General features: G+C 38.9%; 1 protein-coding gene across 1 annotated transcript in view; it reads right to left on the bottom strand.

The window, feature by feature from the left end:
• The window catches only part of PCSK5 (proprotein convertase subtilisin/kexin type 5), a 400552-nt gene that overhangs the window by 39751 nt on the left and 347558 nt on the right, over nt 1-13243 (bottom strand). Inside the window, exons 21-24 of the mRNA XM_026064358.1 lie at nt 12164-12266; nt 8686-8822; nt 6490-6687; nt 6075-6143 (exon numbers count right to left, since the gene is read on the bottom strand). Of these exons, the coding sequence (XP_025920143.1) occupies nt 6075-6143; nt 6490-6687; nt 8686-8822; nt 12164-12266 (507 nt within the window). The remainder of the gene's footprint in view (nt 1-6074; nt 6144-6489; nt 6688-8685; nt 8823-12163; nt 12267-13243) is intronic.

The following is a 13243-nucleotide window of genomic DNA, read 5'->3' as shown; positions in this document are numbered from 1 at the left end:
AGTCAGTGCAAGTTTATCATGAATTTGAACAGCTGGACTCCATTGACCTCCTGTTAACAAAAAAATGTGTTTGCAGGCAGGACTCATATGCAAAATGTCTCCTCTGTATGGGTATAATCCAAGATTTGCATTCAAGATTGCTCCAGTCATAAGTGGTTCCATAAATACAATTCCTTTTCTGAAAGATCAAGACCCAAAACTTTGGCCTAGTATAAACCCAAAGAGTTGAAACATAGATTCATAGATATACATAGATATAGCTGAAAGTATAGGTTGAGGTAGAGTTGCTTGAATTAGTTAGATCTTGTTTATTTTAATACATTTGTTCTTTGGGGGTTCCAGCAAAATAATTCATCAGTAAGCATATCTTTACTATTTTGATTCATGAAGCTTCTGAACTGCAAATTGCTGAAGGAGTAGCAATGCATACATAATCTGCCCTTGTAATTTTAGGCTTACATTTGTTGCTTGGCCAGTGGATACTGAGCTAGATGAACCTTTGGTATGATCCAGTGTTTGTGTTTTATGCTCTTATTTCTACAGAGAACTCTAAACTAAAGCATGAAGTATTTGTGCCTTGTAAAGCCAAACAGACTACAAACATGTTACAAAAATGTAGTATAAGGAATATCATATTAACCTCAGACTAACGAGGTGTTCAAGAGGATTTACAGGTTCCTGAAGACTAAGTTTTGAGCCTTTGATACTCAAAAATCCCAATTTTGCTTTTCAGTCACACTACTCATCTGAAGTAATTTGGTAATCTTATTCCAGCAATTGAGAGGAGAATTTGTCAAAGTTCCCTGAAGCCAACACTGAACATTGCTCTTCCTATTTACAGAGGAATCACCTGCGCAAGTACCAAGGTGAAGAAACCAGGGAGCTGTATGTCCGTGTTTGCAGAACTCATGGTTTGATCTAATGTCTAAATGAATTGCACTGACTTGCCCCTAGACTGGATCTTGCCTAAGAAGCAATTTTCTTTCTCAGAGAAATAACATTTTCAGAGACAGTGTTTTCTTTAATAAGTACATTTTGTGCTTTTAGAATGTAAGGAAATTTTCTTCGACCTGTTTTCTTGGAAATACATCTTTAATGCAATGTTCTGCCCTACACTAAAATGGTAGTACTGAAAATTGAAAAAAACCTGCTCCAAATCTTGCTGGGCATTCTTTTTGCACAGATTGCATATTCTCACTCCAGAAGCCTGTGGAAATGAGTCCTATTATCTGCAAATCTTAAACCCATCCTGCAAGATTAACCTCTTGAGGAAGATTTACTCTGAGATAAAAGAGGATCCTTATCATAATTTTCTCTGGTATTTTGAAAGCCAAGGTCTGTTCATTATCAGGGATGGCTTGAAGAAATGAAGTTTTCCTTCGTGTTTCCTAGGTTGCTATGGGAACTAGATCACTTTGCAGTTGTTAATCATGAGCACAACAGCCAGAATCCTAATCCGTACCTGTGAGTTTGAGCCTTTGTTCACAGTGCTGCCCTTTAGCTATCTCATGAGTTCTTTAAACCTCCAAATACCTTCTCTCTTACTCCTACTACATTATAGTCCCCCCCCCMCACACACACTTTGTATAATGGATCTTGTGGAGTATTTGCATGTCATTCAGTCTGCCTTTCTGCCTTTGTATCTGTGTATTTGTTCACTTGTAGTCTGGATCAAACTAAACAATTAGGTTCTGGGTGACCTTTGAGAGTTGTTCAGGCTTTACCTTACTATAACTGAGAGACAAACTTAGCCCTAAATGCCTGCTTTTATTCTCAGGTATGCTGCTCCTCAGGGTTTCTCAGTGTTTATCCTTTTTCTAAGGAATCTTTGACTGAGAAAAGTGCAATGGTTTTTTTTTTGAACATTTTTCCCTCTACCCCCTCACTGAGGAGCACTTTATTCTTAGCGTTAGTCTTTGAAAATAGTGCTGACGCAAAGGCTGCAAGAGCCACATTGTGCTGCTCTCTGCAGAACCCTGGATGTGTCAACATGTGGTGGGACGGATGATGTTTTGCTACAAGTAGATGAGGTAATATCTGGAAAGCCTTAGAAGTACTCATATTGCAACATGTCATACTTTTGCAAGTTGGCTGAGGTGAGTGGAAGTGAATCAGCAAGCAAGTAAACTGGATCAGGAACACGGGGCTCCGTTTTGGAGGACACTGGCAGAAAGGCACACAAATTTGGGCAACTTTCACACTCCATCCTGAGAGGAAGAAGTATTCTGTTGATTCTTGTGAATTTCTTAATGACTGCATGGGCTTGATGGGCTACAAATACGTAACTCTTCCATGGACTAGGTGCTCATATTTAACATTATTGGTTAATGATGTGGCAGTTCTGCCTGTGAAGTGTACATGTGCAGGTCAGCAGGTAGTGCATCTCACAGACATTTATGTCACTTGTTATCTGTATCAATACTCAGATTTTATGTGTTCATTTGGCAGGTGCAAAAGGGCAAATACAATTTGTATTATTGGAAAGAGAGGTGAAACTGGCTGAGAAACCACTCTGGTCCATGTGCTATAATTTTAGGTGCAGCAAATAATAGCCAGCATTGTTATGTTCTGGCATTGTATTAGTTCTGGAATTCTTTTAAAATAATTAATGGCTCAAATTCTGCAGTTACCTCAGTGCATGTCTCTTGTCCTGAAAGGGCTTATAGCTGCATGCTTTCTAAAAAGTTAAGGTTAACTCTCAAGAAAGTTTCTGAAGTTCTTTATGGTTTTAAGAGACTTGAGAAAATACGAGTGACATTTTGAAGTGAGATCTAAATGTGGGAGTGAATGAACTCTCATTGAAGGGTGGAATGTAGTTGCTGCAACAGCACAAAGAAAATCCTCCTCCTTAACTGCATTGCTTCAGCAGAATTTTCCCTTTCAAAACCTGCTTCTGTTGAGGAAATGTTGCAATGGTTTGGACTTGATTTTGTAGACTTCATGGTGTCTTCTGGTGACCACCAGAAGACCAGGCATTAAAACTTAGTCATGGTTTTATGGCCACAGGTGATGAAAACCTGCAGTTCCTATGGATCTATTTGCATCAGAAGGAGCAAAAGCTGATCACTGCTCTAGGAATAAAGCTCACAGTGTCCCAAAATGGGTAATCAGACCAGAAGCACCAAAGTCAGAAACATAATCTTGGAAGTGTGGCTTGAAATTTATTCAGCATGTTTTCTGAGAGGCTTTGTCCGTCCAATTTTGTGTTCATATTTGCTTAGACAGCATTAGGAATATATGTGAAAACAAGGTGTAAGACTAAACCTACCTAAGTCTACCTAAACCTACCAAAGTCACCTTTAAGACTTGTCTGTGGCCCTCCCTTTCAAATTTCAAATTCAACAGCTCACAGGATGACATGTGCTTGAACATACCAAGTAGGCTAGTGTGGCAGCAAACACAGCCAGGTGCTTCTGAGAGCCTGTGGGCAGGAGAAGGTAGGGAGGTGAACCCTGCTGTGCATGGCCATGTTTTGGCACAGGATAGACAAAGCTGTGGGCCCTTTAGGGATCAGTGCGGTCTAATGCAAATTTCTTGTTGTTTGTATTCCAGGACTTGGCAGTGCATGAAGGCAGAATTGTATTTGTGAGTTCTAAAGATTTTTCATCTCCTTAAAATATGGGCAACCTCAGAATTCATGAAGTGAAAAAGAAAGAAATGTATCATCTGTATTTAAACCATAAAGACTACACCTAGCCTTGATTAAGTCTTTCTGACTGTGTCTGTCTTTACTGATAGACCTGGTCTGACTTCTGCATTGCCCCACCGTAGCCCTGAAACTAAGCAGGCACCAGGCTTGGAGGAAAACATATGGATTTCACTGTGTTCCCTGGGGATCCCAGGGAGTGTTACAAATACTGTCAGTCCTTCACCTCAGCATCCCCATGCTGGTGGGGTTCCCTAGTGCTCTGCTAACATTTTACTTACATGGGAGGGTTTTACATTCTTTGAAATGTCTGATGTGGGATGTAAAGTATCAGACTGACATAAATGTATAATAGCTGCGTCTTAATATATCAGTAAGGTCAGTACTGATCAAGAAGAGAGATTTCACACCCATCCTGCCTCCATTACTTGCTCTGTTCTGCTGGCAGCTGGCAGCAGGTCAAAACAGTAGATGTTACTCATTTTCTTTCCTGTACAAAACCAGACAACGTTGCCCAAGACCGAAGGCAGCAGTTCAGTCTGTTCTCTGGTGCTCTGTGAAAGAAACTTTTGGCCAGAAATTACTAGTCCTGCAGGCTACTAGGAAAACAGTCAGTTCAGTTGTCTTAATTAGCATTTATATCTCTTCTTAAAACCTTATCTGTTTCTACAAAACAGAAGAAAATATCAACTAACCTTTGTAATTTGCAGTCAGTAAAATAACCATTGGCATTTTGTTGCTCACAGTTTAAGATGTAACAGTACCTTTTACATGTACATTTTACAACAGTCTCATATTCCTTTTTTATTTATTTCATACAGTTTCTATCAGTCATCCTGCATAACTGAACATCCAGCATAAACTGAAGATAATTATTCTTAGCTTAGTTTTTATCAAAGGACCTCAAAGCACTTCAGCAAGCAGCAGGTGCCTGGTGATTTTATATGAGCGAATGGTTTAGACTCTTTTGCAAAGCTATAAATGTACACTAAATGTATTTATATTTGTACTTTTCAATGACATGAACCATATAATTTTGATTCCAATTGCTGTGATTATTACATTTTCCTTCCTACTTTTTTTTTTAAATAGAGTGTTCCCCAGAGCTTTCTGCTGCACTTCTAATAGAAATGTTCATAGCACTAGAATGCCTGTCCTATTCCTGTTCTACACTTTTTACTCAGATTAAATTCCTCAGTGGTGCTGAAAGAAAGATAAGCCAAAGTGAGATTGCAAAATCATGCAGAATTCTCTTAATTTTAGAAAGAAAGTCCGTAGCAGGCCGTAAAGATGAAAAACTAAATGTATCATATTCCATATTTTCTCACCTTGAAATTTTACTGTTTTTAATTATTTTTGTGGCAATGTAATTTCTTTACAGCTTTCAAAATAATCCATTTTTTCTCTGCTAAAAGGCAGAGTTTTCATTCCCAGTATTCACCCTTATCGGGATAGCAACGTTCAATCTCCTGGTACTGACTCTAGCACCAGTTCTACCAGGCCCCAAAACACGTTAGGCAGCAACTGGGAGAAACCAAAGGGCTCAATATGAAGTCCTCTGTGCAAATCTGTCTGAATTTGGGGCCAAGAGATGGGTGGTCCTGGTTGTTTCTACTTTTAGCACTTTCAAAAATGGCCTTTTTAAATATATGTTGTCCCTCACTCTTGAGTTACTTACCAGTTTTACTCCAGTCCATATAGCCACAGAAAATAGTTTTCTTAACATAAGCACAGGGCAGCAATGACTTGCAATGTCATCTGAACATTTTAAAGCTCTGTGAAGGTGAACTGCTGTGATCAAAAGCAGCTCCTGAGAGCTAACAAGCTGTACTAGTTTGCATCCACTTACATTTACACAATATGGATTTGAGGAATTGAGTTCAACAAGATAAATGGTATTTATCTGAGGACAAAAAACTTTCTCCCAGCATCATATTATGCTGAGAAAGAACATTATTTTTAATCTTGCATGAAAAATGAACCAATGTTTTAGAATTTTTTATGGCTGTAGAATTGCTGTTTGAGTGACTTGCTCTAGAATGAAATTTAAATTCCTCATATTGTTTCTTTAAAGAAAAAAGTACAATCTGATAATCTGTTTTCAGGCCTGTAAGTTTTGAACCTCTATGATAAAGTTCTGGATCTGATAATAGCTTCAGAAGTCATAAACCTCTCAGTCTTAATGTGGTATTGCAAAGATTAATAACTAAATGAATACAGAAGCTTATTCTTATTCATGCTGGTGCTAGAATTTAGAATTGGTGTTCAAGAATAAATACACTGGGAAAAATGCAGCTTGCTTGGCAAAAGGATGCAGCATTCACTACCTGATCAATAGCATGTACAAAAGCTCATGATCAGAGATGTGGAGGAATAATTTCTTCCTACATTAAGAATAAGGAGAAAGGTTCATAAAAGCAATACTTACCCCATTTGCAGTTCTGGCATCCATCTGCACAAGGTATGCAATTTTCAGAGTCAGGGTCTTCTACTTCACCTGTGTTTTGAAAACCCCCAATTTTGGGTTAATTCTAGATAAATGGAAGGCCAACATTTGAAAGCATTCAGCAAGAATCCTGAAAATAATCTTTATCTATGTCCAAACAGAAGAAAGATCTGAAACAATTTCTTTTCTAGTTCATTCTTGTGTAAGCCTACTCAATTTGAGGAAAATACTCCTATTTTACATTAACATAATATCAGAAGAGGAGCAGAGCTGGAGTTTAAGGACCTCAGCATCAGGTTGTGCATTGTGCATTCCAAAACAGGAACCAAAATCCTTTAGCATATTTACATAATAGAGTAGAAGAGAGTATTTATTAGTCCTGTTGACGGACGGTTACCTTCTCTACAGCTGTGCTTCTGACATATGTTTTGAGCTAGGTAGTATCCTCTGAAACATCGTTGGCAGCGGCTGGTGTCCAGGCACACCTCGCAGTGAGCAGCACAGGGCATGCAGGCGTGCTCTGAGTGGTAGTGCCCGGGAGGGCAGCTCTCTCTGCATTCCCCGTGATAGAAGAACCGGTCGATCCCTCTCCTATCTGTGGGGCAAACAAACAGGGAAAAGAGCTCAGTAACAGATGAGACATTGAGGCAGAAAAAGCAGCGTTATTAAGCACCAGTCCTTTAGCTGAGGTAATTAATATTGCCTACTAACTGCACCGTTTATACAGTTCTACACCAGATGAGCTAAAATGTGAAAATGTTTTGGAACCCCAAACTCTTCCACATTGTTGGGAGATTTATGGCATAAAAAATGTTACGTTAGTGAATAAGTACTATTTACATCCATCAATCTAATCAAATAGAGGTCAAGAGATTTCCATTACTGGGATCCCAATATTGCCTTGCCGCAAACATAGAAGTCTCCCCAACCAAAAAAATATTTGTTTTGTAGTTATAAAGTCACCATTATGGAAGCAAAACTACCCACTTCACCTTTGAGAAGGATCAGTCTGTTTCCATAGTGGATTAAACTGTAATCCTCGTCCTAGTCACTGCTAAACTCTGAAAAGTTTAGATTTGAATCTGAAGCACAAATGTGCCTCTATTTGATATCACAGCAATAGCATTCTCTAGTGGATGGGGTAACTGGAAGGTGTCCTACTTGAAATGCTTCCGAATGAGACCTGTGRAAACACCTATAACTCAGTGCACTCGGCGATGTAACATGGGCAGTTTTCTTATAGGCCACTCTACAGTATAAATTACATATGTTAAGGTGCTAAGGGTATTATATAGCTTTAAATGTAGAGCATTCAAAGTGATTGCTTATGCTATTATATTTCTGTAGCTTCAAAGAAAGCAGCTATGTTAGTGAACAGCTGCTACATTGTACAAGCAACAATTCAGACTTTGTTTCTTTTAGTTTTCATATATGAATGTTTAGAGTGAGCTTTTCCAGTCTCCTCAGGGTGTGACTCTCATCGGAGTCTCCACTTGTGGATAATTTATATTGCTATCCACAGCAGTAGGGAGAGACTGGAGGAACAGTTTTACGAACTTCCCTCTCATGTCTCACCTAGAGTTTGAAGCCTTTGTCTATTCATTTGCAGAGTCTGAAATTAGAATTGCAGTCTCATCGTCAGTACAACTAATTAATGCCAGTCGTACTAGTATTTTCTTGTAAGTTGGACACTTACTGCTAAGCAAAACCTGGGTCACTCCTCACTAGGACTGAATCTGAAATAACTCCTGAGAGGAAAAGGATGTGAATCTACTGTCAGTCCTTAGAACAAGCTCTTCAAAAATTCTTTTTTATGAAAAGAAATGAAGTTAAATCCTAAATACTCTTCATTTCCAGGGGTGTTTTAGGCAATTCATAGATACTTGCATGTAATAACCCTCAAGTTCTTTATCCACCAGGCATTAGAGAGGCAAGAGGGAGTAATTTTCCTAATGTATAGAATACTGCTCTTCAAAAGGAGAAGAGTTGCTTTTCTGTGACAACCACAGAGTTAACGATATTACCCTCTGTCTCAACTTAATCTGTATAAAAATGTGGCAAAAGACATACTTAGATGTGTGTTAGTGATAACCTTCTCTTCACAGGCTCCATCTACACAGCCATAGGGTCACGGCAGTTTGTGGTGGACCCCACAGTCGCCTCCAGGCAGATATTTTGGAAAACACCTTGGCTTCCTGCCTACTTGTGCATGCAGGTTTGCTCTGTTTCAGTGTAACATATACTGTGCAGTGGCTGGAGGAGGTGGGTGTCGTGCTTTATTTTCCAGAAGCAGGTTGTGTAGGTTTTCTGTCTTTTTTCTCCTATTATTGCTCTTGTTAAGATAGGTCCTATCCAAAATATACACAGGACAATGCATAAAGATGCAAGGACACTGTAGAGCTTGTTTTCTAATACTTTTGAAAAGAAATTGAATTCCAAGATCCCTTCAGGGTTAAAACAAGATTACGATTCAGATCAGGAGCAAAAGCACTACGTACTGAATTGGCTCTAAAAACTGGCCCTGGGAGCAGAGGTGAAAGGAAGCTGAGAGGCCCAGCAAGGGGAAAAGGCTGCAAGATGAAATATTTCTTACCTGTTCCACAAATGGTGCATTTGTTAGGTTCACTCCCACTGCAATCCAGGCAGGTGTGATGGCACAAATGGCACCGTCCTTTAAATTCAAACTTTCCTCTGGGGCATTGCATGACACAGTGACCATCATCAAAGGCTCTTTTGGGGCAGAGGGAGGCAGAATTACATATTCAGCAACATCTTGTTCTTTAAATTTAAAACAAACCAACAAGAAAACAAGATATTCTTCCTTTGTTCTGCTTGCTAGAGTCTTTGCACTTTACCCCTTCATTTCCCTGATCTTATAGAATTTGCTAAAATGAAGTAAAAGGTCAGCTGTGTTTTGAACTTGGATCTTAGATTTCAGAGATGAATTAGATTATTTTGCCAGAAAAATCATCTTTTGGTCCTATATCTAGATGTCCTTATACCACAACCTCTGAAGTGTTCCCTTATGTCTGTTAGAAAGAAAGCAAGAAAAGGTCTTCCTCTGTGAAAGAACTATCCGTCTGCCGAAGTTTTCTATTAGTTTTACTATAAAGGCTTGCTTTGAGCTGTACAATGGCTTCAGTGAAATGACTTTGTACATAAAGTCAAACATCCATCTGAATGTTGGCAGGACTGAAGCCTTTAGGAGCTGTCTCTTCAGACTTGCATCTCTGCAAACACTTAGCTGTTTTGCTGCTAAATGTTTTCTTTTTTTTGCTGGATAATGAAATATCTTCTACAGAATCTTTTTATGTGTTGAAAATTTTAATCTATTTGGGGGAAATGGAGAAATGCATCAGTAACAATATGACAATTAAAAGAATATAAAACAAGTTGACTAGAATTTGAAAATGTTTTGAATATTTTGCAAGAAAATAAGAAAATAAAAAGTGAGAGACTGTCATCTCCCACTCAACTGCTTTTTTCTTTCGCCAGTTTGGTGTCTGAGGACTTGGGACTCAATTTTCCCAGTCAGGATCGTAATACAGATTTTAAGACTATGTTGTCTATATGCTTAGGGAACAATAGGCTCTCTGTAATATTAAAATAATGCAAGGTTCCTTAGAGCCAGCCAGTGTCATTAAAGAATGCTTATAATATCATAAATTTGGGTTGCTATGGTCATTGTGAGATTTATTCTGAAAGAAAAGGGGAAAAATATCCACAAAGATTAAAACCAATTTTGTCAAATGGTCTTTGAAACCATCTAAAATTTAACGATTGGAAATGACAAGGCTTATGAGGTGTGAAGATGGAGGAATATGCTATCACACAAACAGCCTTCCTGAAGTGTTTATAACAAATCAGTGTCTAAGACAACTTACGAATTGATAAAAAGGCTTGTGAGGCTGAATGCAGGCTGCTGGAGAGAAACAGAGAGAGATTTGTATGGGTGTATGAGGTGTTCAGCAAAGATACAGCCCAGGAGCCTGAGAGTGAGATGCAGACTGTAGCTCCTATAGATGTGCCTGCATTAAGTTTAAGATTCAGCTCTTCGTGTGGTTTGCAGCCCACACTGGACAGTTTCTGCGCAAATGGGACACCATGACAGAAGTCCTGGAGGTAGCTGGGCTGTGCTTATATGACCTGCACAAATGACTGTATTCCATCACATGTGCTCGCTGAAATGGTAGCCCTTCTTACAAACAGTTGACACAGTGGTGAAGTACATTTTTCTTGCTTTTCATTATGTTGCTGCTGATGACAGACACCAGCAGGTCAGATCTTATAGCTAACCTCTGTAGCTCAAACAATAAACAGAGAAAGAGGGATTTTATGAAAATCACTGTTTGGCTGGACAAAAATCTAGAGTTCCCTCCTGTTTTAAAAACAGATAAAACATTTTGGATTTTCAAACAAGAAAATGATCTGACAGTGAGTTGATTATGAAATGAGGTGGTGCCTAGTGCTGAATTCTTGCAAAGAACAGGGATTGTTCAGTGTTTTCATTTTCATGGGATTTTCAGTAATGTCCTCCCCCATACCCCCCCAATCTTTTCATCCTTTACAAAAAGGAAAGCTGTTGCCCTGTAGGAGAGCTCCACTGCTGAATTTTGGTTCATGTTATCTAACAGCCACTCATTACTGTCTTCAATAGACACTATTTAAAGCTCTGAAGAGCTACAGGACTTAGGAGACTCTGTCATTTGAACAGGTCTATTCCCAGTAAATAAAAAGTAATGTCCACTGGAAGGATTTATTCTTTAGCTTCTGGTTGAGATTTCTCTTTATTAGTATTTCTTTTAATAATGACTTTTCCTAATAGCTTTCCACAATGTGCAGAGGGAGCAGAAAAAGTCTGTGGATACCTTGGATGTAAAAATTGAAAACTGCTAAATGATTTACTACAGGGGAGAAAGCACCCTTCCATAAGGTCACAGAGGCTCAAGACAGCTTCATCACTGCAAACATGTATGTGGTTTTGCCTAATAGCATTATAACTACATTGCTGTGTACCTTCTTAGTTTTGCATATATCTCTGGGTAAAACTCACAAAATAGGAAACCCAGTCTAATTTAATGCAATTCTGAATCAGAACAATTCAGTTCTTAGTCCAAAATTCTGCCCAGACTTCCTTTGCTGATGCCATTTCTGATGTAACGCACCTTAAATAAGTACTGTTTTCTCAGCTATGAATTTGTCTGGACTTCATTGGGTAAAGTCCTTTATGGCAAGGTCTTATCATAGACTCCCGCATTGTAAATTGTGGGATTAGTTGGGGATGTTTTTTCTATGTAAGAAAATGTCATACAAGACCCGATTCCAACTTCATATCAGTGTAAATGTCCACTGGGCTACAATACAATCCAGAGCAACAGAACTGGAATAATTGGTATGAGAATAAACCTAAATAAACAAATAGGATAAATAAAGCTAAATAAATATATAGGACATGGGCTTAAATGCAATAGACTCCAGCATCAGGTGCTAGTACACCTAAACATGTGCCTGATCTGCAGTGTCCTGCAGAAGAGTCTCTTTCTTGTTCCATTCACTCCTTGTGGGAACCTAGAAAAATTAGCCTTCTAGCTAACAGGTAGGGATCTATGTTTAGGTGCTATGAAAATCTCTCAAATTACCTGATTGTCTTAGTGTTTGAATTCATTTGCTCTGCCAAATTCCACAGCTGTGCAAAACTGTAGATACCCCTAGACTCTTGTCACCTGAATTCACCCGTTGTGACTCCAGGGACTATGACTTTGAATGGATGACAATGGATGACAATAAAGGAAAGACTATTTGAAGAGACTAAGAAGACTATTCACTTCACTTATTTGAAGAAAATTTTCTATACCTGTGGGAACCATCTGGGTAAATATTGACTGTCTATGTAACCAGCTGGTCTTGTTCACATAATCCTTGTTTTCTCACTTTCTTGCCATGATTTTGTTTGCCATATTCATCAGTTGCCTCTTCATCTGAGTCTGCAAGCTACTGCTGAAGACTGTGCAGCCACTTCTGCAGATCCTGATATAAGGCCTTCATGCTACATGGTGATAGGAGACACATACCTTGTGCCTGGACAGCTGATGCAGTCATCCGGCTCAGGTCCAATGCATTTCTGACAGGATACTTCGCACAACTGACATTTCTGGAAATCATCAAGATATTCCCCTGGCAGAAAAAAAAAATCAAGTGTTTATTTCAGATCAACATCTCATATTAACAAAAAAAAAGCACTAAAGCATGTTGATAAATTTAATAAGCAAAAGGAATTAGATCTGTTTTGAATTCCTGAAACAAACATGTTTCACTGTGGCATGAAGAAAACAAGTGTTTGTTCCCTTGGGGTACTGGGATATTCAGAATTAGAAGTTCATAGGCCTTTTAATTTTTATTTTTTCTATACAAGTCTGATGGAGAGTGACTCTTATTGTTGGGGCTGATGCTATTTCTCTTGCATCAATCAGAGAAAGACTTTGTTAATATTCACCATGGAGAGTTACACCAACAACAGTGCTATCCAGGAGCCATTCATTACCTAAATTTCTCCAGTGCATCTGCAGCATCCTCATGATTACAAGCTCCAGTATGAAGAGTGTGCTGGTCATGAGTGTGGGGTATGTTATGTGTGCAGAAGGACGTGAATAAGCTTCCATGAGTCAGAGATGTGGTACTCTTAAAACCTCTAGGTCTAGCATTTTTGCCCCCCATCCCATGCCTCCCAGGAGTGCCTCCACTCCTGAAAGACCTGTAGTTACTTCAGAGATTTACACACCCAGCTCTCATTTAGAGTGAATGAAACTTTGGTGCCCAAGTGCCCACCTGGACTTGAAAAGATCTTGTATTATATAAATGAGTGTCTTAAACCTGGGGCTAAGCATGTAAACACTTGCAGATCAAGAATGCAGTAATGCTATTATGGTGCTGTAGTGTACAGTTCACCTCTTTATTCATTGAATAATCCTTAAAAAAAAGTTTGCATATCTACATAGCTGTGCTCTTCATCACTCTCAGAGCAGAGACAGCCATTTGGAAAGTCGCATGAATACTGCATCTGTGAAAGGCATTGCACAGGGACAGTAAATCAATTTATCAAGCAGATTTATAAAACCCAAGATTGAGTGTGTTGTTTGTTAGTTTGTTATGGG

This window comes from Apteryx rowi, unplaced genomic scaffold (genome assembly GCF_003343035.1).
Source record: "Apteryx rowi isolate R43461 unplaced genomic scaffold, aptRow1 scaffold_214, whole genome shotgun sequence".
Taxonomy (NCBI): Eukaryota; Metazoa; Chordata; class Aves; order Apterygiformes; family Apterygidae; genus Apteryx; species Apteryx rowi.
This window is presented reverse-complemented; position numbering and strand designations above follow the sequence as displayed.